This window comes from Rhinatrema bivittatum, chromosome 6 (genome assembly GCF_901001135.1).
Source record: "Rhinatrema bivittatum chromosome 6, aRhiBiv1.1, whole genome shotgun sequence".
Lineage (NCBI taxonomy): Eukaryota > Metazoa > Chordata > Amphibia > Gymnophiona > Rhinatrematidae > Rhinatrema > Rhinatrema bivittatum.
In genome coordinates, this window is record NC_042620.1 from 89,530,407 (window position 1) to 89,555,201 (window position 24,795).

General features: G+C 43.1%; 1 protein-coding gene across 1 annotated transcript in view; it reads right to left on the bottom strand.

The window, feature by feature from the left end:
* The window catches only part of LY75 (lymphocyte antigen 75), a 397,255-nt gene that overhangs the window by 312,430 nt on the left and 60,030 nt on the right, over positions 1-24,795 (bottom strand). The window contains exons 2-3 of the mRNA XM_029605582.1: positions 16,052-16,429; positions 590-763 (exon numbers count right to left, since the gene is read on the bottom strand). Coding sequence (XP_029461442.1) covers positions 590-763; positions 16,052-16,429 — 552 coding nt within the window. The remainder of the gene's footprint in view (positions 1-589; positions 764-16,051; positions 16,430-24,795) is intronic.

The window sequence follows — 24,795 nt, forward strand, 5'->3', positions numbered from 1 at the left end:
TTCTTCAATATCTACACTACCCCTTATGCCTATTTTAGTTTCTGCTTTCAAGCCAATGAAGTTAACACGCACAGTGTTTGGAGATTGAAAAGAGGAATTTGAACAAGAAACTGCTCTTTTGGGAAATTTGGTCTTAGGAAGTGGCTATTTTTATGTGGATAAGGGGGTGAAAAGGTAAGAACATGAAGTCTGTAAGACCCAAAATTTAGGATTCTGAAAATGAGGTACCTACAGCATGAAGTCACCTGCCAAATCTAAGTGCTACCTTGAAGGAAAATTCAAAGGTTCTGAAACATTAGTTAGAAAAAGGGATACTCAAAAAACAACAAGAAAAAAAACAAACCTGAAGTATTGCATGAAGAAAGCCTTGGGGATAAATGCAAATTCAAATATTTTATTTTTCCCAATTTTAACTTGCCCTTTCACAGATGTGCTCAAAGGGAGGAATAACAATCATATGATCTGCTTGTTCCATTTTCAAATTAAAACAGATAACATTCATATTTAGTGTGATAAGATGCAGACAATTTATCCAAAACACTAGAAAATGCATAAAACAAAATTCCTTTTCAATTCTAATGGTACATGCCTGGTTTTAAACATGTTCCCCATTTTTCATCAGAATCATAGTCAAATGTTGTGGCACACCATTCACCATTTTCAACTCTTTCATCACTAATACAGTCATGAAATAGTTTGCCCTTATATCGGAACGGAAACTCGCATGGCTTTCCATGGGCATTTCCATCTCTGGTATAGATCTCTGAAATAAAGAAAGATACATTTTTAAAATCCATAATGTCTGATTAAATATCTTATAAACAGATTCTAACATCCCTTTAACCCTCACCCTACTACTTTAAGCTGTTGAGAAATGATGCCAGCGAGTTCATTCTTTATCATTTGGCTCAAGCAGGCTTTAGTACACCCTCTTCTCAAAAACCAAGGGCTTAGCAAGACACTTCACAGCCCCCAAATCTATAATCATTGGTCCCAATGATATGAAGTTCAGTTTTTTAAAAATTAGGACATTTTTCAGTTGCAAATAATCATGTTCCCACCCCTTTAAATCTTGGTAATGATCTTTGCATCTTTCACATACAAATTTTTTAGGTTTGCTAATCCTCTACATCTCTGCCTGGGATGATTTGGACAGAAGTTATTCTCATGCTGATAAGGATGTTTATTTTAGACTTCAGATTTGGGAATATCTGTCCTTTACTTTCACCAAATGTAAGAGGGTAACTGGCCAGGTAATACACCCCCAATCCAGTGGTCTTTTGATACGCTTTTGGTTTAGTTAAGTCTCATCTGTCTTTTGTGTTGTGCGCTTTAGTGCTTTATTTATTTTCATTTTTGTCTGAATAATCCCCTGATGCAGGCAATTTGCCAAAACATGGTCCTGTTAGTTTTTAAGAACTTTTTACCTAATTGTTTTTTTTTTGTTACTCCTTGATCAACAGATTAATACATTGCTTTAATAATTGTTTGGTTTTAAGAGGTTGGAAAAAAAACCCAAACCCAAAATGAGAAATTACTACATACCTGATAATTTCCATTTCTTTAGACCCGACAGATGAATTCAGAACAAGTGGGTTATGCACTTCTACCAGCAGATGGAGACAGAGAAAAGCTTACTTCGTTTGTTTCAATGTTAAAACTTGTTTACGTCTTTTGCTCAATGTAAAACTTTGTTGTTTTAATCCTGTTCTATGTAAACCGCTAAATGTAGCGATTGTTACTGTTCTATGTAAACCGGGGTGATATGTATATTATACAGGAACCTCCGGTATATAAATTATTTAAATAAATAAATAAAATAAATATATACTCCTGCAGTGATATCAGCCTGCCAGTGTTCTCTTCAAAAGCCAACTATGGATAGACTAGCAAAAACTTGATTAATAACAGATAACCATTTCAGTACTTAGCCAACAGGAAAACACTGAGCTCAGACAAAAAGTATTAACACTAGTCTAGGGACTGGACTAACATTTACCAGTAACCCCTGAAAAAAATGTAGCCTCGCAGGAGGACCATAGCACAATCATTCGGGAGCCAAGGGCAGGAAGCTGAATTCATCTGTCTGGTCTAAAGAAAAGGAAATTATCAGGTAAGTAGTAATTTCTCATTTCTTAGCATCCAGACAGATGAATTCAGAACCAGTGGAATGTACCCAAGCTACTCCTGAATAGGGCGAGAGGCTGCCCGCCATCCAGTAAAAACCACATATGCAAAAGTTGCGTCCTCCCAGACCTGCACATCCAGATGATAATACCTGGAAAAGGTGTATAAGGAGGACCATGTCACAGCTCGGCAAATGTCGATGGGAGACAACAATCTAACTTCCGCCCACGACATTGCCTGAGCCCTAACCTAACTAGGTAATGGCTTTTCAGCATCCATATATGCAGCTGTGACTACCTCCTTAATTCAGTGATCTATTGTAGCCCTTGAAGCCGGTTCACCCTGTCTACTTTCATCATGGAGGACAAATAGGTGATCAGTCTTCTGGAAAGGTTTAGAAACCTCCAGATACCTCATAATATGTCTCTTGACATCCAAGGGTTGCAGCAGGCGATATTCCTCTGCATCTCTTTCCCTATCCAGAGACAGCAGGGAAATGGACTGATTCAAGGGAAAATCCGAGTCCACTTTAGGCAAAAAGGAAGGAACAGCATACAGCTGAATCGCCCTTGGAGTCACTTGATGGAACAGCTCCCTGCAAGACAAGGCCTGCAGCTCAGATATTCTTTACACAGAACAAATTGCCACAAGAAACACTGTTTTCAAGGTCAGCAACCTCAAGGAAAGGTTACGCAATGGTGGAAAAGTAGAACCCGCCAAGAAATTCAAAACCAGATTTAGACTCCACAAGGGCATCGGTATCTGCAAGGGAGAACAAAGATATTTCACTCTTTTCAAGGAACAGGTCACATCTGAGTAAGCCAACAAGGGACTACCATTCACCTGACCCCTAAAACAGGCAAGAGCTCTTCGTGAAGAACAGGCCCCTGCCACAACAGATCCCTGTGAATCGGAAACCAGAAGGAGAATCTACCAGGAACCTTCGCAGATCCACATATCATGGCTTCCTGGGCCAATCTAGTCCCACCAAAAGCACCAACCCTCTGTGACTCTCAACCCTCTGAACCATTCTGCCCAACATAGGCCACAGGGAAAAGGCATACAGCAACTTGTCCTCCGGCCAGTCCTGCATGAGAACATTGATGCCCAATGACTTCGGATCTCTCCTGCGACTGAAGAATTGAGGAACCCTTGCAGTGCGAGAAGTCACCAGCAGGTCCACTATCAGGTGAAATACCTCATTTGACAATACCCATTCTCCTGGGTCCAGACTGCCTACTGAGAAAGTCCACTCTTACATTATCTTTTCCTGCACTGTGCGAAGCTGAGATCTCCTGAAGATGCACTTCCGCCCATTCCATAAGTTGATTTCCTGTGAGACTTGCTGACTCTTGGTTCCTCCCTGCCGATTGATGTAAGCCACTGTTGTTGCATTGTTCGACCCTGCAACCTGTCGCCAAACTGTAAGCATGCCAACCGAACTGCTCAAGCTTCCAGCCGCTTGATGTTCCAGAGAGACTCTTCGGCACTTCAGCACCCCGAAGGCTCTCATCTGTCGTGAGTGCAAACCAGTCTGGTGATTTTAGGGAAACTCCCTTTCTTAGATGATCCACTTGTAACCACCACTTTAGTTGAGAGCAGACCTCCATTGGCAGGTGAAGCTGAATCGAATAGTCCTGAGACTGTGGGCTCCAACAAGACAGCAAGGAATGCTGAAGAGGACACATATGAGCCCTCACCCACGGCACCAGTTCCAGGGTTGCCACCATCAAACCGAGCACCTATAGATAGAACCACGTTGTCGGGAGTATTGTATTCATCAGACGCACCTGTGCCAACTTCTGAATATGACCCTCCAGCAGAAAGTCCTGCCCTACTTCATGTTGAATCAAACATCCAGATACTCTAGTAACTGAGATGGATGATGACTGCGCTTGGCCAGTTTCACCACCCAACTGAGCTCTCACAACAAGATCCCCTTACACATCACCAGTCGGCTCTCTTCCAGATTCTTGGTCCGAATCAGCCAGTCATCCAAGTACGGGTTCCCCAGGATCTCAACCCTGCCACCATCACCACCATCACCACCATAACCTTGGAAAAAGTTCTGGGTGCGATGGCCAGACCAAAAGGCAGCGCTTGAAACTGATAATGACATCCTAAAACCACGAATTGCAGAAAAACATTGGTGCTCTAGTCAGATGGTAATATGCAGGTATGCCTCGGATAGATCCAAGGAAGTCAGAAATTCCTGACTGCATGGCCATTACCACTGGGCGCAATGTTTCCATGCAAAAATGAGTCATCCGCAAATGACGGTTGACTTCTTTGAGGACCAGGATGGAATGAAAGGAGCCCTCCTTCTTGGGCACAACGAAATAAGTGGAATATCAACCCATATTCTATTGCGATGTGAGCACTGGAACCACAGTCCTCAGACTGAGGAGCCTTGAGAAGGTACACTCTCTACAGAAGGCGGCAGTGGAGTGGCAGGGAATCACCATTAACACGAGGAAAATTGCAAAACTCCAGCACATATCCCTCTCGTATCACCTCCAGGACCCACTGGTCTGATGAGATTTTGACCCACCTCTGATAAAGAGAGGTGACTCCTTATCTCCTGTTCCCAGGGGAGGGTCAGCAAACCTTCATTGGGAGGCTCGTGAAGTTCTGCTACCAGAGCCTGCACCCCGTCTGGGCTGTCTGGGATTAAAGGACTGAGACCTACCAAAAATTAGAGTCCTCTGAAAGGTTGCTCCTCTGTAGGGTCAAAAACAACTGGATCCCCTAGCATAACTTCTCACACCAAAGGAATTGAGCATCTGCTTCCTATCCTCTGGCAACCGAGGAACTGGGGACTCACTCCACTTATTGGCCAGTTTCTCCAATTCGCTCCCAAACAAGAGCAAGCCTTTAAAGAGCAATTTCATAAAGTAGCCTAAGAGATCGCATAGTCCAACCAATTTCTCAGCCATAAGTGACACCTGGCCACTATTACTAAAGCCACCCCTCTGGCTGAGGTGTGGACTAAATTGCAGCCCGCATCTGCCAAAAAGGTGGCTGATGGCTTCATGACTTCCCTGGAATTCCAGATTCATCGACCTCCTGAGAGAGAAGTAAACAAGAATAAGCCAAAGAACAATAAGGTCATTGCCACTGCTTCAAATGCTTGCTTAAGGATGGATCAATCCTTCTATTGTGCGCATCCTTCAAGGCAGCTCCTCCCTCCAGTGGGACAGTCATCCACTTGGAGATGGCACAAACAAGTGCATCCACTTTTGGAAAATGCCACCGGATCCAAGGGGTTCAGCCTTTCCAAGACTCAATCCCATTTGAAATTAGCCTCTGGCGTGCCCCACTCAAGATCAATCAATTCTTGAAAGACCTCCATAATAGGGAAAAAACAAGAGGCTTTACGCAAAGAAACCAAAATGGGAATTTCTTGGCTCAGACATGGAATCAGCCCCAGGTACTCCAAGCATGTTTAATGTCTGGGAAATCTGAGCCAGTAACAACTGCAACATAGTCCTATATGGTTCCAATCCTGGAGGAATTTCCCCATCCTCCAGAGAGTAAAGATCGGCCTCATCATCCATGCCATCTGGATTCCTATCGGGAAGACCTGCTGCTGATCCAGGTATACTTCGGCGCTTAACAGTAGTACCGGGCAAGTGAGAGGTCACCACCTGTGACTCTGACTTGGCAAGATTGGCTGGTGCTGAGGATTGCACCTGAGGATTGCAATCCTTGAAAAAATTCCCAAGAAAAGGCAAAAGAATCCATGCCAAAACCAGAAGCCACCTGTGCTGTGCCTGAGCTACCTTCTCTCGCTGATGAACCAGATAAGGGAGTTCCAAGGTCAGGTACTCCTCCTGACATGTCTTTACCCAGGCCCTCAACAGGTTGGGAAGAACCAGGCTTAGTAAAATCAGATGAAGGTAATTCTCCCTGAGCCTCTAAGCAGCGCTGGCACAAGTTAGAGGGAATGCCAGGCTGAGATGCCTGAATATGACAGGCAGCACAGAGGGAAAGGCATTTAGCTTTCTTAGTTATAGGCACCATCAGTCTGTCAGTACGCTTAACAGACAACTGAAAGGTGTGCTTCCAGCTGAATTCACAATGAAAAATATGAGTCCCAAACGTAGGTGTCCCAAAACTTAGGCGCACAACCAATGCAACTCAAATTGTGCGTACAGGTAAGCACGCGCCTAACACAGACGCCGCTAGCACCTGGACGCCCAAGCAGACATCCAGTTAAATGTCCAAAAACTGAATGCACAGCCAGATGCACTAGCATGAACTGACCAGTCTGAAAAGGGCAGCCTAACGCGCAGGAAAAAAGTGCGCGAAAACGCCACTGTGGCCTACCATGCCACGCACAGAGAAAAGCATAAGAGCTGGGCTTAGCCCAAAAGGGCTGCTCAACCCGCCAGGCTACGCATGTCCCTTAAACTCCCTCAGCAGCAGCAACAAACATTGGAATGGCATGCTAAGCACAGAGACCGAAGGAAGGTGAAAGCCCTACAAAAAACCCTCCTGTCTTATTTATTTTATTTTTTTAAGCTTTACCTGAGCTCAGCCTGTTCCAGCTGAGTACAGACACTGTCTCCGGCTGCAGGGAGAGGGGGCATATACCTGTTGCGTCTGTCAGTCTTCGATGGCTTCGCCCCGCTTGCCTCACCTTAATCTTGGCTCCTCCCGTTTACCTGGGCAAGATGGCTACCGCTTGGTGTACAAGCCGACCTCTCTGGCGTCCCCGGAACGGCTATGGTGCAGCCTCCCACCATTGCTCCTCCCAGGTACCTACTAGGGTGCATGTGCGCAACCCACGTCTTTGTACCACCCTTGGTGCAAACCTCGAAGGCGTTCCCTCATGCTAATGTCACACCATCTGAGTATATTACCTTCATTCATTTGCTAGCTCCCCGAGTTAGCAAGGACTCGAATCCGTTCCTGTCTCCGCTACTCTGCTGCTTCCTGCTGCCACAGGAAGCTCTCTCTCTGCCCTACGGGGTTATTGCTAACCTGGGTACCCGCTCCTCGGGGGCCCTCTGCTTTATTTCAGGTGCCTTTCAGGGAACAAGTACTTGCTCCTCGAGGGCCTGCTCTCCCTGCCTCGGTGCCTGTACCCTCTACATCTTATCTGGTGGAATCGCATATCAACAGCAATACCTAGTGAGTACACTAAACTCTCAGTCTATCTCATCCACAGTATCTCCTCTTTGGGAGACCTGCTGCGGAATCTCCTGACGTCATCTGGGAGAGAAGGGCTCCCTCTGCAGAGGTCCCTGGGACTGCAACTACTGACTGCCTCACTACTGCCATCTGCTGGCTATCATCAAGCTGTTAAAATAAAGAATATTTCTGTGTGTTTGTGTTGTACGAGTCTAACCCATTGCTGTGGCTCCTCATGGGGCTCCTCCCCATGGGTGTGGTCATCTCCACAGCACCCAAGGATCCACCAAAACACACATAACAATACCATGATCGTCGTGTTCGACTTCCTGCACCTGCAGCCTTTCAGCTGTTTTAACTGCTAAGTCCACGCTGCCTGACAAAACCAGCTATGGGATCAAGGCACTCATCTGAAGGACCACGAGATCACAAATTCTCAACTGAGGTAGGACCATTTGATAACGCTGCAGGAGAGTGGGGTGAATTAAATTTCCTTCTTTTTCCTTCTAAAACTTGAAGCAATCCCCAATAGGGAATGCATGTCCACTATCTGCTGGAGATGGAGAATACTGGCAGGCTGTCACTGTAGGAATATATATACTGCGATGTCAGCTTTGCTCTGTTCCATCTGCTGATAGAGGTTCATAACATATTGATTTGGAATTCATCTATCTGGATGCTAAGAAACATTGCTTTTGCCACATTCTTCTTGCTGTGAATAATTTTGCTGAATACTGACAAAGTGAAATTTGTATTTTTCTCACAGCTTTAGAACTGAAAGGTTAGGTCACTTATCTTACAAACAGGCCAATACAGAAAACTTTGTGGGAGAGCGGGCGCACGCCCAGGCCACTCTTCTGGGTGCGCGATCCAGTAAATAAATTAATGTAAATGATTGCCCGCGGTAAAAGGAGGTAATTGGGACACTAGCGCATCCTAAAAGCCTCCTTTTTGACAGAAGCGGCGTCTGACAGCGGGTTTGACAGCCGACGCTCAATTTTACCAGCGTCAGTTCTCGAGCCCGCTGATAGCCACGGGTTCGGAAAACGGACGCCGGCAAAATTGAGCGTCCGTCTTCAATCCCACGGGACGTGGGCAGATTTTTTATTTTTTTTTTATTTTTGGGGCCTCCGACTTAATATCGCTATGATATTAAGTTGGAGGGTATACAAAAAAGCAGTTTTTTTCTGCTTTTCTGTACACTTTCCCGGTGCCGGCCGAAATTAAAATGTGTGGCTTCGCTGCACATTTTGCTTTCTGTATCACGTGGGAATGACTAATAGGCCCATCAACATGTATTTGCATGTTGCGGGTGCTATTAGTTTCGGGGGGGGGGGGGGGGGGGCTTGGCCAAGCGTTTTCGACGCACTATTACTCCTTACTGCATAAGGGGTAAAAATAATGCATCGAAAACACGTGGCCAAACGCGGGGTAACAGTGTGCTCCGCTGGAGCGCACTTTACTGTATCGGCCCAAAAGTCTTTAGGATTACAATGTCCCTTTCTTTGTGTATAACGTCTTATGTATGCTGTCTACCATTATATAGTATCTCTTGCTATATCCAAAGCTACTTGGCGTAATGTTCTGACAATCCCTCCATGTTGGTATTCCTGGTTAGTTACACAACATTGATTTTATCTATTTTCTTTTATGTCAAAGTAAAAACCCCTGCAGCAGGAAACAGCCTTTGGAACATTAAATGTACAACACTATATTTGTGTTTCTTTTAAATCAGACATCTATTCTCTTTAGTCACACATAGTGCTAGTTTAGTAAATGTCTTCAAACTAGCTATGAATAAAATTACACAGTTTGTGGACATTCAGGAACAGATTCAAACCTTTTCTGACATGGTGGATCTCCCATCTAAAGAAACATTTACTGAAAAGTAGAACTGGCCAGCTTGTCCAAGGCTCATCTTTTGAGGTCCATAAGTCCCCTTTCTACAGAAGATACGTGCCAGCAAAACAAGTGTTTAAAAATCAAGCTTTCAGAGTTTAGGCAGTTCTTTGCCTCATATTACACAGTGTCTAATACTTACTCTGCCCTTTCTACCTGACTCTTGCCCTTTCTACCTGACTCTTGCCCTTTCTACCTACTCTCCCCCCTCCCACCCACTGTGAATATACTCCCCCTCCCCTCCCTTATTACTTTCCCCTGCTAATTACCCTTATTACATTGATGAACGCCCTTGTAAAAACTAACATGTATATTTGTATATAATTCTCATATCATCTACTCCTGTCCATGTTTACCCCCTCCCTGTTAAAAAACGTTATTATTGTAAAGCCTGTTGCTCAGTTATGTTACATTGTGAACCGAGGTGATGTTTTGCAAACGTGCCTCGGTATATAAAAAAACCCGTAAATAAATAAATAAATAAATAAATAAATTATATTTGCCGATTACAGACCAGGTCTTCCTACCACTCCTGCACCGTATAGAAAATCACTTGTATATGGAGCTGAAAATGTAGTACTGACAGTAATCAACAATATACTTAACACATTGCATGATGCACTTTGTTCATTAGTATATCAGCCCAATCCAGCATGATCCTATGAGATCTCGGGAAATATTATAAAAAGTAAACACTCAAACTTACAAAGAGCACAATGCCACAAATGGTGAAATTAGAATCTTGCCTGTTATTATCCTTTCCTTGCATCCTGCCAGACTAGTCCAGACTCATGGTATTTGTCCCACTCACCAGCAGATGAAGACAGACTGCAAAATGTTTGCAGTGATGTGCCTCTTCCCTATATAGTCTGGCTGTCCTTTCTGGGTAGTCTTGTCCTCTGGATTTTATAGAGTCTGCTTGGCTTGCATTGCCTGATGTTTCTCAGGTGATTTCTAGGGAAGCTTCTTCTAACAGTGCCTCTGGACCTATCCTCTGAGGCTTCCATCCCTCTAAATACTTTACCAATTGTTCTAGCTCTTTCCAAAAGAGCAGGCACCCTCTCAAAGGCAGTTTACTTAAAACTGGCTATCACCAATGTCTCCACCTGCTTACATGACATTCTAATTAGATCATATATGGTACTGGATAAAAATGCTACCCCTGATTCCAGGTGGGCTCTCTTCATTACCTGTCTCCAAAACTTACTTCTCCATCTCTGACAGATTATTGGATCCAGCAAATCATTGCTCGGTCTACATAATCCCCACATACCACCACCTGAAGCTCATAAGAACATAAGAAATTGCCATGCTGGGTCAGACCAAGGATCCATCAAGTCCAGCATCCTGTTTCCAACAGAGGCCAAACCAGGCCACAAGAACCTGGCAATTACCCAAACACCAAGAAGATCCCATACTACTGATGCAATTAATAGCAGTGGCTATTCCCTAAGTAAACTTGATTAATAGTCGTTAATGGACTTCTCCTCCAAGAACTTATCCAAACCTTTTTTGAACCCAGCTACACAAACTGCACTAACCACATCCTCTGCCAACAAATTCCAGAGCTTAACTGTGCGTTGAGTGAAAAATAATTTTCTCCGATTAGTCTTAAATGTGTTACTTGCTAACTTCATGGAATGCCCCCTAGCCCTTCGAGTATCCGAAAGTGTAAATAACCGATTCACATCTACTCGTTCAAGACCTCTCATGATCTTAAAGACCTCTATCATATCCCCCCCTCAGCCGTCTCTTCTCCAAGCTGAACAGCCCTAATCTCTTCAGCCTTTCCTCATAGGGGAGCTTTCCATCCCCTTTATCATTTTTGTTGCCCTTCTCTATCGCAATTATATCTTTTTTGAGATGCGGCGACCAGGGTTTCCACCTTTCTGTACTGAGGGTCCTTCAGTGTTATGCCTCCCTCAATTGGAATAGTAGTCTTCCGTGTGACTGCCATTACAGAGGCATCCACCTTTGGTATTCTAATGAAGCATTCTCGCTCATTCTGTTGGAGTGGATACAAAGCTTCCATAGACTTTTAAAATCTTAGCACCAAGTCTGGGCTGACCAACTTGTAAGAACATAAGATATACCATACTGGGTCAGACCAAGGGTCCATCAAGCCCAGTATCCTGTTTCCAACAGTGGCCAATCCAAGTTACAAGTACCTGGCAAGTATCCAAACATTAAATAAACTTCAAGCTACTATTGCTTATTAATTAATAGCAGTTTATGAATTTTTCCTCTAGGAACTTATCCAAACCTTTTTTAAACCCAGTTACACTAACTGCTGTAACCACAGCCTCTGGCAATGAAATCCAGAGCTTAATTATACTCTGAGTGAAAAAGAATTTTGATTTGTTTTAAAATGAGCTACTTGTTAACTCCATGGAGTGCCTCCTGGTCCTTCTATTACCTGAGAGCGTAAATAACTGATATACATTAACGTGTTCAAGTCCTTTCATGATTTTGTAGACCTATATCATATACCCCCCAGTCGTCTCTTCTCCAAATTGAACAGCCCTTTTTTTAGTCTTTCCTCATAGGGCAGCCATTCCATGCCCCTTATTATGGTCACCCTTCTCTGCACTGTCTCCAGTGCAACTATATCTTTTTTTGAGATGCGCATACAGTATTCAAGATGTGATCTCACCATGGAGCAATACAGAGGCATTGTGACATCCATCCTTTTATTTGCCATTCCCTTCCTAATAATTCCTAACATTCTGTTTGCTTTTTTGATCGCCACAGCACACTGAGACAATGATTTCAATGTATTATCCACTATGATGCCTAGATCTCTTTCCTGGGTGGTAAATCCTAATATCATGTAACTACAGCAACGGTTATGTTTTTCCTATATGCATCATTTTGCACTTGTCCATGTTAAATGTCATCTGCCATTTGGAAGCCCAATCTTCCAGTCTCGCAATGTCCTCTTGCAATTTATCACAATCTGCTTGACATTTAACTACTCTGCATAATTTTGTGTCATCCGCAAATTTGATAACCTCACTTGTCATACCCCTTTCCAAATCCTTTAAAAATATATTAAAAAGCACCGGTCCAAGTACAGATCCCTGAGGCACTCCACGGTTTACCTTTTTCCACTGTGAAAACATACCATTTAATCATATTTGTTTCTTGTCTTTTAAACAGCTTGCAGTCCACAAAAGGACATCACCTCCTATCCCATGACAATTTTAGTTGTTTTCTTAGAAGCCTCTCATGCGGGACTTTGTCGAATATCTTCTGAAAATTCAAGTATACCACTTCTACCGGTTCACCTTTGTCCACATGTTTATTCATTTCTTCAAAAAAAAATGTAGGAGATTAGGTAAAACCATGCTAGCTGTGTCCTATCATACCATGTCTATTTGTTTAGTGATTTTATTCTTTATAAACAGTTTCAATGATTTTTTCCCAGCACTGAAGTCAGGCTCACCGGTCTATAGTTTCCCAGATCACCCTTGGATCTCTTTTTAAATAATCGGGGTTACATGGCTATCTTTCAATCTTCAGGTACAATGGATGATTTTAATAATATGTTACAAATTAATTGAAATAGGTCTGAAGTTTCATTTTTTTGGTTCTTTCAGAATTCTGGGGTGTATACCATCTGGTCCAGATGATTTACTACTTTTCAGTATGTCGATCAGGCCTACCACATCTTCCAGGTTCACCAATGATTTGGTTCAGTTCATTTGAATCATCACCCATGAAAACCTTCTCCAGAACGGATATCTCCCCAACATCCTCTTCAGTAAACACCGAAGCAAAGAAATTGTTTACTCTTTCTGTTATGGCCGCCGGTCGCGGTGGTCCACGACCGGGCCCGGCTCCTCACCCGAGGCAGCGAAATGCCTCAGATGCTGCCATGATCTTGGCCGCTGGCTGCAGCGGTCCGTGATCGGGGCCAGGTACTGGCAGGCAGCTTCAGTCCTACTCCAGGGCTCCTGCTGGTGCAGGCAGCCTTCTCTGACACTTCCTGCGCAGCCGCTGCCACTGCTGAGCCTGGCCACATGGATCCTGCTCGGCCAGGCTGACTCCTCCCCCTTCAGGCTGCTAGAGCCGTGCGCGCGGCTGAAGAATTAATTTAAAGAGGCCATGACAGGAAATTGTCATGGCTCCTTCCTGTCTACTCCTCCCTCGACTTGGGTATTTAAGGCAAGGTCTGCTCCTCAGACCTTGCCTTGGTATTGAGGCACCTTGCTGGGTTTGTTCCTAAGTTCCGTGATCCTGGTTTTGTTTTGCTCTTTGTCCTGCTTCTGCTCCTTCTCCCCGTTGGATTGATTCTTGGCTTTTGACCGTCAGACCGGCTTTCGTGCTTCTCTTGGCTTGATCCTGGAACGGCTTCTGACCCTTCTCCTGGTTTACTCCTGGACTGGCTTCAGACCACTCTCCAGACTTGCTCCAGGACCGGCTTACGACCCTCCTCTTGAATTCGACCCTTGGACCGGCTCTAGACTATTCTTTGACTCTCACTCCTGGACTGATTACGACCTGCTGGAGGCGCCAGCCATCTGGAATCCATGACATGCAGGAGGCGCCTGCATCCAGACCAACCTTCAGTCTTCAGGGAGTCTCCTAAGTCCCAGTGGCTGGGTCCCTACGGGCTCCTCCTGGGGGGATCACGAGCTTCCAGGGTGAAGTCTTCATTCAACGTCTGCATCATCAGGCCTTGCCCTCCGATGGTAGAGACCTAAGAGGGTTGACTCCCTTTTGGGTAGCGCTGACTCTACCTCGGAACAGGGGTCCACCTCCTGACTCATAACACTTTCTGTGATGGCCTTATGTTCCCTAATTGCCCCTTTAAGTTCTCAATCTTCAACAGTCCAATCGACTCCCTCACAGGCTTTCTGCTTTGGATATATTTAAAGAAGTTCTTATTATGAGTTTTTGCCTCTACGGCAAACTTCTTTTCAAATTCTCTCATAGCCTGTCTTAACATTTTCTCATATTTAACTTGCCAATGCTTTTGCTTTATCCTATTTTCTTCTGATGGATCCTTCTTCCAATTTTTGAATGAAGATCTTTTGGCCCCAATCATATTCTGGATAGCTGGATGTATGGGAAATGACTTGATAGGCTTCTTTATCCCTGTCAGCACAGGATAACTTTTAAGTGTCACATCGTTTGACTTATTTTCAGTCAGCCTCAAAGCCTATGAAACTCTTACAGTGAGAGCTCTCAGTTCCTCTTCTAAATAACCTCATAGCTGAATTCTCTCCAGCTGAAGAGGTCAGCTCCCCTCCTCTGCTTCCTCCCATGAGTCCCACTCAGTTATCCCTTTTTCTCCTGGGTCGTTGTTGGTATAGAGGGACAGCAATGACTTCCTTATTGGAGATTCCTGCCCTGATTCCAGCCGAGAGCCTCTTCAGCCATGGGTTCTGTTCCAGAGGTGGGTTCCTGAGAAGATTCTTTCCCTCTTCTTACCTTTCATCTCACAATAAGATTTGTGCTTAATAGCAAAACCTCCACAGAAAACTGCTGTCCCCTAGTGCAGTGGTTCCCAACCCTCTCCTGGGGACCCCCCAGCCTGTCGGGTTTTCGGGATATCCACAATGAATATTCATGAGAGAAAATGTGCATGTTATGGAGGCAGTGCATGCAAATTTTCTCTTATGCAAATTCATTGTGGATATCCCGAAAACCTGACTGGCTGGGGGGTCCCTGGACAGAGTTGGGAACCTTTGCCCTAGTGTCTTAAGGTTCCTTTGAATCTTGCTCCTCTCACTGACCTGCACGCCATAATTCTGATGCAGCAGATGAGTAGTGGGATTGACACTCAGCTGCATTCCTAGACAGCAATAACATAGGGAACAGGGCAGCCGTACTAGCACGGGGCTCCTTTGCCTTCTGCTGCACCATTCCTTCCTCCACAGCACTGGGCTCCAGATCCCTCCTGCAGGCCTCACCAACATCAAAGACATTGCAGGAGAAGCCAGCAATGAAAGGCTGCCAGCATGCCCAGCATCTTCTGCATTTCCTCCCCCTTTTCATACTTATTTCTTTTTGGGTTACCCGCGGGAGAAACCAAAGAGGGGCCATCTATGCCATAGGCTTGGAGACTCTGCTCCACTCACCATGTTCCTGCAGTATTTTTAAATTCATTGAAATTGAAAAGCTTTACCTTTTTGCTGTCTTTTTAAAGCAGGGAATCTCAAGCTCCAAAGAGACCCTGATACCCAGGGAAGGAAGATCTGCCACAAAGACCGTCATCCCAGTTCTAGCTACCACTGGGTGACTGAAGCTGTCACAGGCTATTGCCCCAGGAGCCCACTTAACTTTCCTGCTGAACTAGACCAGACTCCTACCGTTTGCTGGAGTCAGAGGATTACCAGCTACTTCCCCTGCTCTAGCAAAACTATATAGGGAAGAGGGACACAGTGTAAAATTTTCACTCTCTGCCTCCACCGGCTGGTAGGAGAGACAAATCCCACAAGTCTGGACTGGTCTGGCCAGATGATGAGGAAAGCCACATTTGCTTTTGGTGGAAATCTATTTATACAACAACAAAATTGGAGTGAAATAATGCAGAACTAGCAAAAACACAACACTATCACAAGACATTTCAGGATGTCATGTGGCATTATTGCGTGCTGCTATGATAGAAGAACATGGGCTTGATTCTCAGCTCAGATCTTCTGCTCTCCTTGTCAGCTAGACTGGGAATGCACTCAACATGGACTAGGGCAGAAAGAGGTTCATAGTCATTGTGCAATGGCAACACCTAATGAACATGAGTACAAAGTTCCAAAAGGTGCCCTAGTGCATGACCCCCAGCTAAGGACTGTTGCTGCAATGACTGGAGGGAATATAAAAGAGGAGAAATTTCTCATTTAAAAAAAAATAAAAAAAAAAAATATATATATATATATATGCTTACCATGGTAAGGATGCTGACAAACATTCTCTTGAGAGTCACCTTTCCTCCAAGTATCATTTGCATCTATTCCTACATTCACAGTTCCACTCTTTAAAGTCAGCTTATAGTGAGATGCACTGTACAATAAAGCATCATAACATCGCCACCACAATGTTAGTTGCAAATCACATGGAAACAAGCTCAGAGAATTTGTGGGTTTGGTAATATCCAGTCCAAGGCACTGCTGGGATCCCAGGTTAAAGAGACGATGCTTGGATATCCACTTCCACAACAAAAAGACATCAGTGTGCTTCCCACAATCTGCTGCCACTATCTGTGATTCCTGTGCTTTCAGGCACAAGCTAGTGCTTTCGTGGCGAATGGTGAACTCATCATAACCTGTGTATGAAGAAAACATTTTGAGAGATTTACATTCCAAAGCACGGAAAAGTACATCAAGTGGGTATAAAAATGATTTAAAAAGGTAAAGAAATATGTCTGAGCGCAAACAAGCCATCTTTGCATTTTTTTAGTCCTGTTCAAAGGCTGTTGCTATATTTTAAAACATTACTAGAAATCAGATCACTTTTATCTGTCAAATCTCACAAATCATGCATTAAATTGGAGAACAAATGTTAACACATCAACTATAAAATATCTGTCATTTAAAAATGCATAAAGCTAAAGATAGTCAATGGAGACCTCTATTGAAAAATCATTCAACCAGGAGCATACTGCCCTTATTAAAGCAGCATTGCCTGAAGAAAAAGGGAAAGTGATAACTAGCCTGGATATCCCCAGAGAACACAAACCCTTGGACAATAAACTCCAGTCCTTACATGCCATTAAGAGCTCTGTTTTTATGGTAAAATCTTTTTGTTTGTTTCAAATAAACAAAACAGTACTGGATCACTGGTGAACTCTTTCCATTATCCAGTTCAGCCAACAAGTAGCACAGTAATACTGTTACCCCCAACAATCTCCACCCCCCCCCCCCCAACTCCCTTCCCCTAAGCAGATCATAGCAGTAAGAGATCTATTGACAGTAGAGACTGAAAATTCAGAATTAAAAATCATTCAAGATTAGACTTTGCACTCATGGGGGACAATGATTGTATGTATAGGTCCCAAATACGTAGGAAGTCTTCCTTGTTCTTGAAGACATCCATGCTTTCTATGTATTTTTTGAACACATAAAGCTGATAGACTTGATTCTTCCAGAGTGTTGTCACTGGAAGTTCTGTTGCAAGCCAACATTGTAAAATACATTTCTTTGCTATTAACAGTATTTTGCATACCCACACTTTCTGATAAGAATCCGTAAACTCAACATTTGAAAAAACATCAAAAAAAGAAGTAATTTAGCAGTAAACGGTAATAAAACACCCGTGGATGCAGAAACATCTCTCACTAAGCAACATCAGTATGAGGCAATCCCTGGACAACTCCAAAAGCAATGTCCCAAGGTCCCTGTTGCTGTACCACATTATTTACAATGACCTGTATCAGACAGGTGCATAATAAATGCTCTATGCTATAAGATATAGTATCACATCAAGAATTTGTATTGCAGTTCCTGAAGATTAACATTACAGGTAAGTGATCTTATTCTTTTGAACAATTTAATATATTCTTAAGTAAAAATAATCCACAATTCTTTTCCCAAACAGTTAAAATCAACTTATAATTTTCAGGTGCCACCTTATTTATCAACAGCCTATACCAGAAAGAGATTGTTATGTCTAGATGGATCAGAAATATCAAACAAGTCTAATAGTAACGACCTATTTTCTTGCTCCCATTCATTCAATTTCAATGACTGTATAAATGTCCCACTTCATCAAAAAAATGTGAAATATTTCTCAAGCCTTTAGCAGCCCACTGTAAAAAAAACAACCCAAAAAACAAACAACAAAAACCACACCACTGATTGTGTCACCGGTAGAAAGGCTTTGTTGCCTTGAAGTGGCAAAAACAAATACTTTGCTTGACAGTTGTAACATAGGAGAAATATCTCCATGTTTTGACCAATGCATTCAAAGAGTTGTTCTTAATATGCGGGGGCAAGACTGCCAGTGGTGCATGTAAAAGATAGCTGGGTGCAAAGGGGAGAAATAAGCTTGTATAATATCTCGACTCTTGGATCCAATCCCATATATGTCTAAGAATGCAAGCTATGTTATAAAGTTTCAAATTAGCCAGGCCAATTCTCCCTTTTCCCCCCCAATTACCCCACCAGCTTTGCTAGGGCTAGTCTAGGTTTAACTCCTTTCCAAAGATATTTCCTCAAAATATTATCCAATCTACTCATATTTCTTCTCGGTACATGGCATGGAAGGGTTTGAAATAAATATAACCATTTAGGTAAAATTATCATTTGAAATAGCCTTACTCTGCCTGCTAATGTTAGGGGAAAGTTTGCCCATGTTTTCAATAAAGCTTTAGTGGAAAAATCTAAAATTTTGAGAAATTGACTGAGTACAGCTGGGAAAGATCTCTATGAAGAATAATTCCCACATATTTGAAAGAACGTGCAGTCCATGTCATCCGAAAATTGGACCCCTATAAGTGACGGACTTGCTCTTGTATTGGCAGTGCTTCTGATTTATCCAAATTAAGGTCGTGGTCTGCTAATTGTCCACAGATGGCAAATTCTTTTAATAATGCTGCCAAAGAACTCATGGGGACAGAAATATGGGTCAGAATGTCGACTGCAAATACAGCTAACTTAAAAGTATGTGAGACTGAGTTTCCCACTGGTTGTCCCTTAATATCCATATTAGAGATGTGAATCGTGTCCTCGATCGTCTTAACGATCGATTTCGGCTGGGAGGGGGAGGGAATCGTATCGTTGCCGTTTGGGTGTTTAGAATATCGTGAAAATCGTTAAAATCGTGAACCGGCACACTAAAACCCACCCCCGACCCTTTAAATTAAATCCCCCACCCCCAAATGCCTTAAATTACCCTGGGATCCAGCGGCGGTCCATAGCTAAATCGGGGGAAGGGGGAGGGCAGGAAAACCGGCACACTAAATCCCCCTAAAACCCACCCCCGACCCTTTAAATTAAATCCCCCCCCCCTCCCGAACCCCCCCAAATGCCTTAAAGTACCCTGGGGTCCAGCGGCGGTCCGTAACGGGCTCCTGCTGTTGAAGCGTGTTGTCTTCAGCCGGCGCCATTTTGCAAAATGGCCGCCGCAAAATGGCGGCGGCCATAGACCAACACGATTCGACCGCAGGAGGTCGCTTCCGGACCCCCGCTGGACTTTTGGCAAGTCTTGTGGGGGTCAGGAGGCCCCCCCAAGCTGGCCAAAAGTCTCTGGGGGTCCAGCGGGCGTCCGGGAGCGATCTCCTGCCGCAAATCGTTTTCCGTACGGATAATGGCGCCGGCAGGAGATCGACTGCAGGAGGTCGTTCAGCGAGGGTTCCGGACCTCCGCTGAACGACCTCCTGCAGTCGATCTCCTGCCGGCGCCATTATCCGTACGGAAAACGATTCGCGGCAGGAGATCGCTCCCGGACGCCCGCTGGACCCCCAGAGACTTTTGGCCAGCTTGGGGGGGCCTCCTGACCCCCACAAGACTTGCCAAAAGTCCAGCGGGGGTCCGGAAGCGACCTCCTGCGGTCGAATCGTGTTGGTCTATGGCCGCCGCCATTTTGCGGCGGCCATTTTGCAAAATGGCGCCGGCTGAAGACAACACGCTTCAACAGCAGGAGCCCGTTTCGGACCGCCGCGGGACCCCAGGGTACTTTAAGGCATTTGGGAGGGGGGGGATTTAGTGTGCCGGTTTTCGGCCCGTTTCGGACCGCCGCTGGACCCCAGGGTACTTTAAGGCATTTGGGGGGGGGGGATTTAATTTAAAGGGCCGGGGGTGGGTTTTAGGGGGATTTAGTGTGCCGGTTTTCCTGCCCTCCCCCTTCCCCCGATTTAGCTATGGACCGCCGCTGGACCCCAGGGTAATTTAAGGCATTTGGGGGGGGGGGTTCGGGAGGGTGGGGGATTTAATTTAAAGGGTCGGGGGTGGGTTTTAGGGGGTTTTAGTGTGCCGGTTTTCCTGCCCTCCCCCTTCCCCCGATTTACGATTTTTTGACGATAAATCGGGGGAATTGGTATTGTATCGTGGCCCTAACGATTTTTGATGATTTAAAATATATCGGACGATATTTTAAATCGTCAAAAAACGATTCACATCCCTAATCCATATTATCGCTTATTTTCTGTAAAAGGGGTTCTAAAGATAACACATACCGTAATGGTGACAGAGGACAACTTTGCCTAGTTTCCTGACTGAGATCAATTTCAGTTGACAAAAAACCATTAATACTGCTGCTTTTAGGAGCATTATAAAGAGTCTTTATGACCTGTATAGAAAATTATTTAAGTCCAAAAGTATTTAAGGCTTCAAACAAAGTCCCACTCTAGCCTATTGAACACTTTTTCTGCATCGAAGCTTAGTAGCATTAATGGCAAATCTTTCTTCTTGCTAGTGGCAATTGAAGCCAGAATGTATCATATGTTGATTGCTGTGCAGCAACCTTTTACAAACTCTGCCTGATCCATACCTATCAATTTGGGGAGGACCCTAGCTAATCTGCCATGACTTTTGCTATAATTTGTACATCAAAATTTAATAATGAAATTGGTCTGTATGATTCCAGATGCATTAAGTCTCTCTGCCTGTTTTTGGCAACACTACAATAGTGGCTTTGTTAGGCGTGTAAGGAAACTGACCTAAAGTGGTTAATTTTCAAAATATTTCCCTTCCCAATATTTTGTAGAATTCTGCAGGGAGCCCATTAGTACCTGGGGCTTTCAATAATTTAGCCTCTTTTATTACCTTTTGAATCTCAGAGATTCTAAAAGGCATATTCAGATTATCCAGTTGGGACAACGAAAGTTTGGGAAGCTTCACAGAGCTAATGTCATCTATCTCCTTAGGTGTACCCTTGTAAAGTTGTTAATAGTATTTGCAAGCCACAAGGTTCTTCCCTGTCACCCACTCTATTTAATATATACCTTCTACCACTTTGTCAATTACTCACAAAATTAAACCTGAAACACTTCCTCTTCGCTGACGACGTACAGATTGTGATCCCTTTAAAAGAATCAATCTCGATAACAATGGAATACTGGGACAATTGCTTACTAGAAATCAAACACCTCCTCAACAGCCTAAACCTAGTCCTCAATGCGTCGAAAACGGAATATCTCCTTATAGCACCTGAAAACAACAATACACTTGCAAAGCCTCCAACACTCCTACAAACCACCCATGTAAGAGATCTAGGAGCCTTCTTAGATAATCGTCTTAGCCTCAAACCATTCATTAACAGAACTACCAAAGACTGCTTCCACAAATTACATATCCTGAAAAGAATAAAGCCACTTTTCCACGCGCATGACTTTAGATCAATCCTGCAAGCAATAATCTTCTCCAAACTAGATTATTGCAATTCTCTTCTACTAGGCCTCCCAGCTTCCTACACCAAGCCTCTACAAATGGTACAGAACACAGCAGCCAGAATCCTCACAAACTCCAGGAAAATCGACCACATCTCCCCCATCCTCAAAGACCTTCATTGGTTACCGATCCACTTCAGAATTATGTATAAAACCATCATGATTATCTACAAGAACATCCATCAACACACTCAACTGGACCTACAAATCCCTTTTAAAAAACACACATCAGACAGACCCATCAGGGAACACTACAAAGAATCACTACAGGTTCCACATGCCAAAACCTACCATCATAAATCCTACAGCTCAAGAGCTCTCTCATCAGCAGGTCCAATCCTTTGGAACTCCATCCCACCGGACTTAAGACAAGAACCATGCGCTCCAACTTTTAGGAAAAGACTAAAAACTTGGCTTTTTAAAAAAGCTTTCCCAGATCTGGATTAAATTCCCCACTCATCATCAGCATAAACACAAAAGTTAGGAACTGTAAAAAAAAAAAAAAAAAAAATCCCACTAACTTCACACGCAGTCACAGCAACATTTTATTATACTTCACAACAATATCTTATCTAATCATTTTGCTACACATCTACATTTTATAATATTATACATATTTATTAATTGATACAGCTGGTTAAAATGCTTATAGTCGTTCTACAATTCCTCCCCTTTCATATCCAAGTTATTTTTCCATGTTTTTTGTAACTTTCTCACATCCAAAATATTGTTATAATATTTGTTAAGTTTCATACTATATTTGTTCTTGTATTGGGAAATGTTCTTTACTTTGTTACTCTCTGCCTTTACTCACATTGTTAATTGTAAACCGGGTTGATGTGATTCCTATCATGAAACTCGGTATAATAAAAATAATAAATAAATAAATAAATAAATAAATAAATAAAAATATAGCTCTGAAATGTCTTTGCTCGAGTTAACTACACAGTTTGTAATTTGTATGTCTCACCATGGAGCGATACAGAGGCATTATCACATCTATTGTTTTATTTGCCACTCTCTTCTTAATAATTCCTAACATTGTTTGCTTTTTGATCGCCACAGCATACTGAGCTGACGATTTCAAAGTTAAGTTCCCTGCTGTGGATTAATATAATCACAAAAGCTGATTCTGTGAATTTTAACGTTTCTAGCAATGTCCACAATGGCTCTCTCAGTGGATGACTGTAGGATCTATATGTGTTTGGATTAAGAAATGGGGCCCGGGAGCTGAAAGGAATCACTTCCTCACTCTCACATCTTCCACAGCTCTGTTTTTAAATAAAAAGAGAACCAGATGTTAGGAGCATTTTTTTCCCAACAGATAGAAAACTGGCAAACCCTCTTGTATATTTGGTCCTAAAATATCAAAATCAACAAAAACTAGACTTATTGTAATCTAAATACTGCTGTAGATTTATTTATTTATTTATGAAACTTTTAATATACCGACATTCATAGGACATATCATGCCGGTTTACAAAAAACTGAGGCAGGCAGAAAATTACAATGAACAGGGGGGGGGGGGGAAGGGGGAGCAGGCAAGAAGAGGGTGAGAGAGGGGCAGGGCAAGAGCAGCGAGAAAGGATAGGGCAGGAGGAGAGAGAGTAACAATCAATAATTGAGCAATATAAGAAAAAAAGAACATAACTATAACTAGGTTCTAAAATTATAAATTATGGCAGGGTACTTATTTACAATAAATCAATAGAATAATTACTTGTATGGGTTAGGGCTTTGGCAAGGCTTAGGCAAGGTTGAGTTCAAAGGGGGGGGGGGAGGGTGGGAGGGAGGAGGAAGCAGGGGGTAGGGGTGGGAGGGGAGAGCTTCAGGATTTCCAGATTTCCAGAGAACCATGACAACATTCAAGTCCAAAATAATCTACAGAACTCTAGGCATCCTTAGCATTTCCTTTAAGGAAAGGAGCCCAATTATTATTGGGCACCCAGATTATCAGATTGATATAATCCAAATGAATCTACTGATTTGCATTCACACTTCCTGCAGTTCAAGCAGATATCTCACCATGAGAAATCTGCTTTCTCCCATTGAGCAAGCAGAAAGATTCCCCAAGGCTGAATATATATACTGTATCTCTACCCCATCTTACTCAACCCCCAGTGAAAAGAGAAAAGTTGAGGTATGGGGGGGGGGGGGGGGGAGATAATTCTCTCTTTCTGAAAGAAGGAATACCTTCATATGGACAGGAAACAGTTCTGCCAAGCAAACATACTCTTCTCTTGCAGGAGAAAAAAAAAAGAGAAAAAAAACCAGGAAAGCAGCACATGCATGTGCCCATCAGATTCTCTCTGAAGATCCCATTTAAACAATTACAGAATGCGACTCATCTGAGTGATGGCAATCATCAAAACAAATTGCTACTACCAAAAAGGTCTGAGTAGTGACTTAAAACTATGTACTACATAAATGCATTACAGTGCCTAATGCAATCCATTTTGTTTGAAATGAAGTTAACCAATGGGGTTGTTTGTTACTATCCAAGCCCAGTGTAACAGTACAAAAATCATAATGGTATATAATTAAGATAGAATTTGTCAAATCTAGAGCCTATAGTTAGCCCATAGTGAGTGAATTTATTCCTGTGGGTAAGGCATCTTCGTTGGGGAATGGGGGGAAAAGCCTTAGTAAATCAAGAACATGGTCATGAATATCCTCTAAGTACATCAGGGGACTGGGCAAGTGGTATTCACATGCAGTCTACAGCTCATAAAATTATTCTGCAACATGTTTATAGCATTACCAACTTATAAAAATAAATACATCATTACTACTCATTAATATTAGAATCAAATTTGTTTTGTTGAAAAAAAATTATCCAATTTCTAGTACAAAACCAAACACTTTAGTGCGCTGTACAACTGCCAGAGGGGTTAAAGCTTTTCTTAGTCACTGGGTATCTGTGACACACAAAACCCACCTATCAAGAATCAGTCAGGAAGCATAGATGCAAGTCTCTCCACCATCACCTTAGCAAGTTATTTCAAATCAAAATTTTAAAAAGTGATTATAGGTCTATGATTCAGGCTTACCTAAATTGGGCAGGGATTTGGGTATTAAAGTAATTAATGCCTTATTAGTATTGTATTGAAAAACCCATCTCAATAGCAGATGTATACATATCAGCCAAAGGGGCCGTCACTTTTCCCATTAATAATTTATAAAATTCACCCCCAAAGCCATCCAGACCAGATGCCTTGTAAAGTTTGGCCTGCTGGATCAGCAATTGAATTTCCAGCTCTGTGAATGGTGCATTAAGGCAATCTAATTGCCCTTCGGTCAACTGA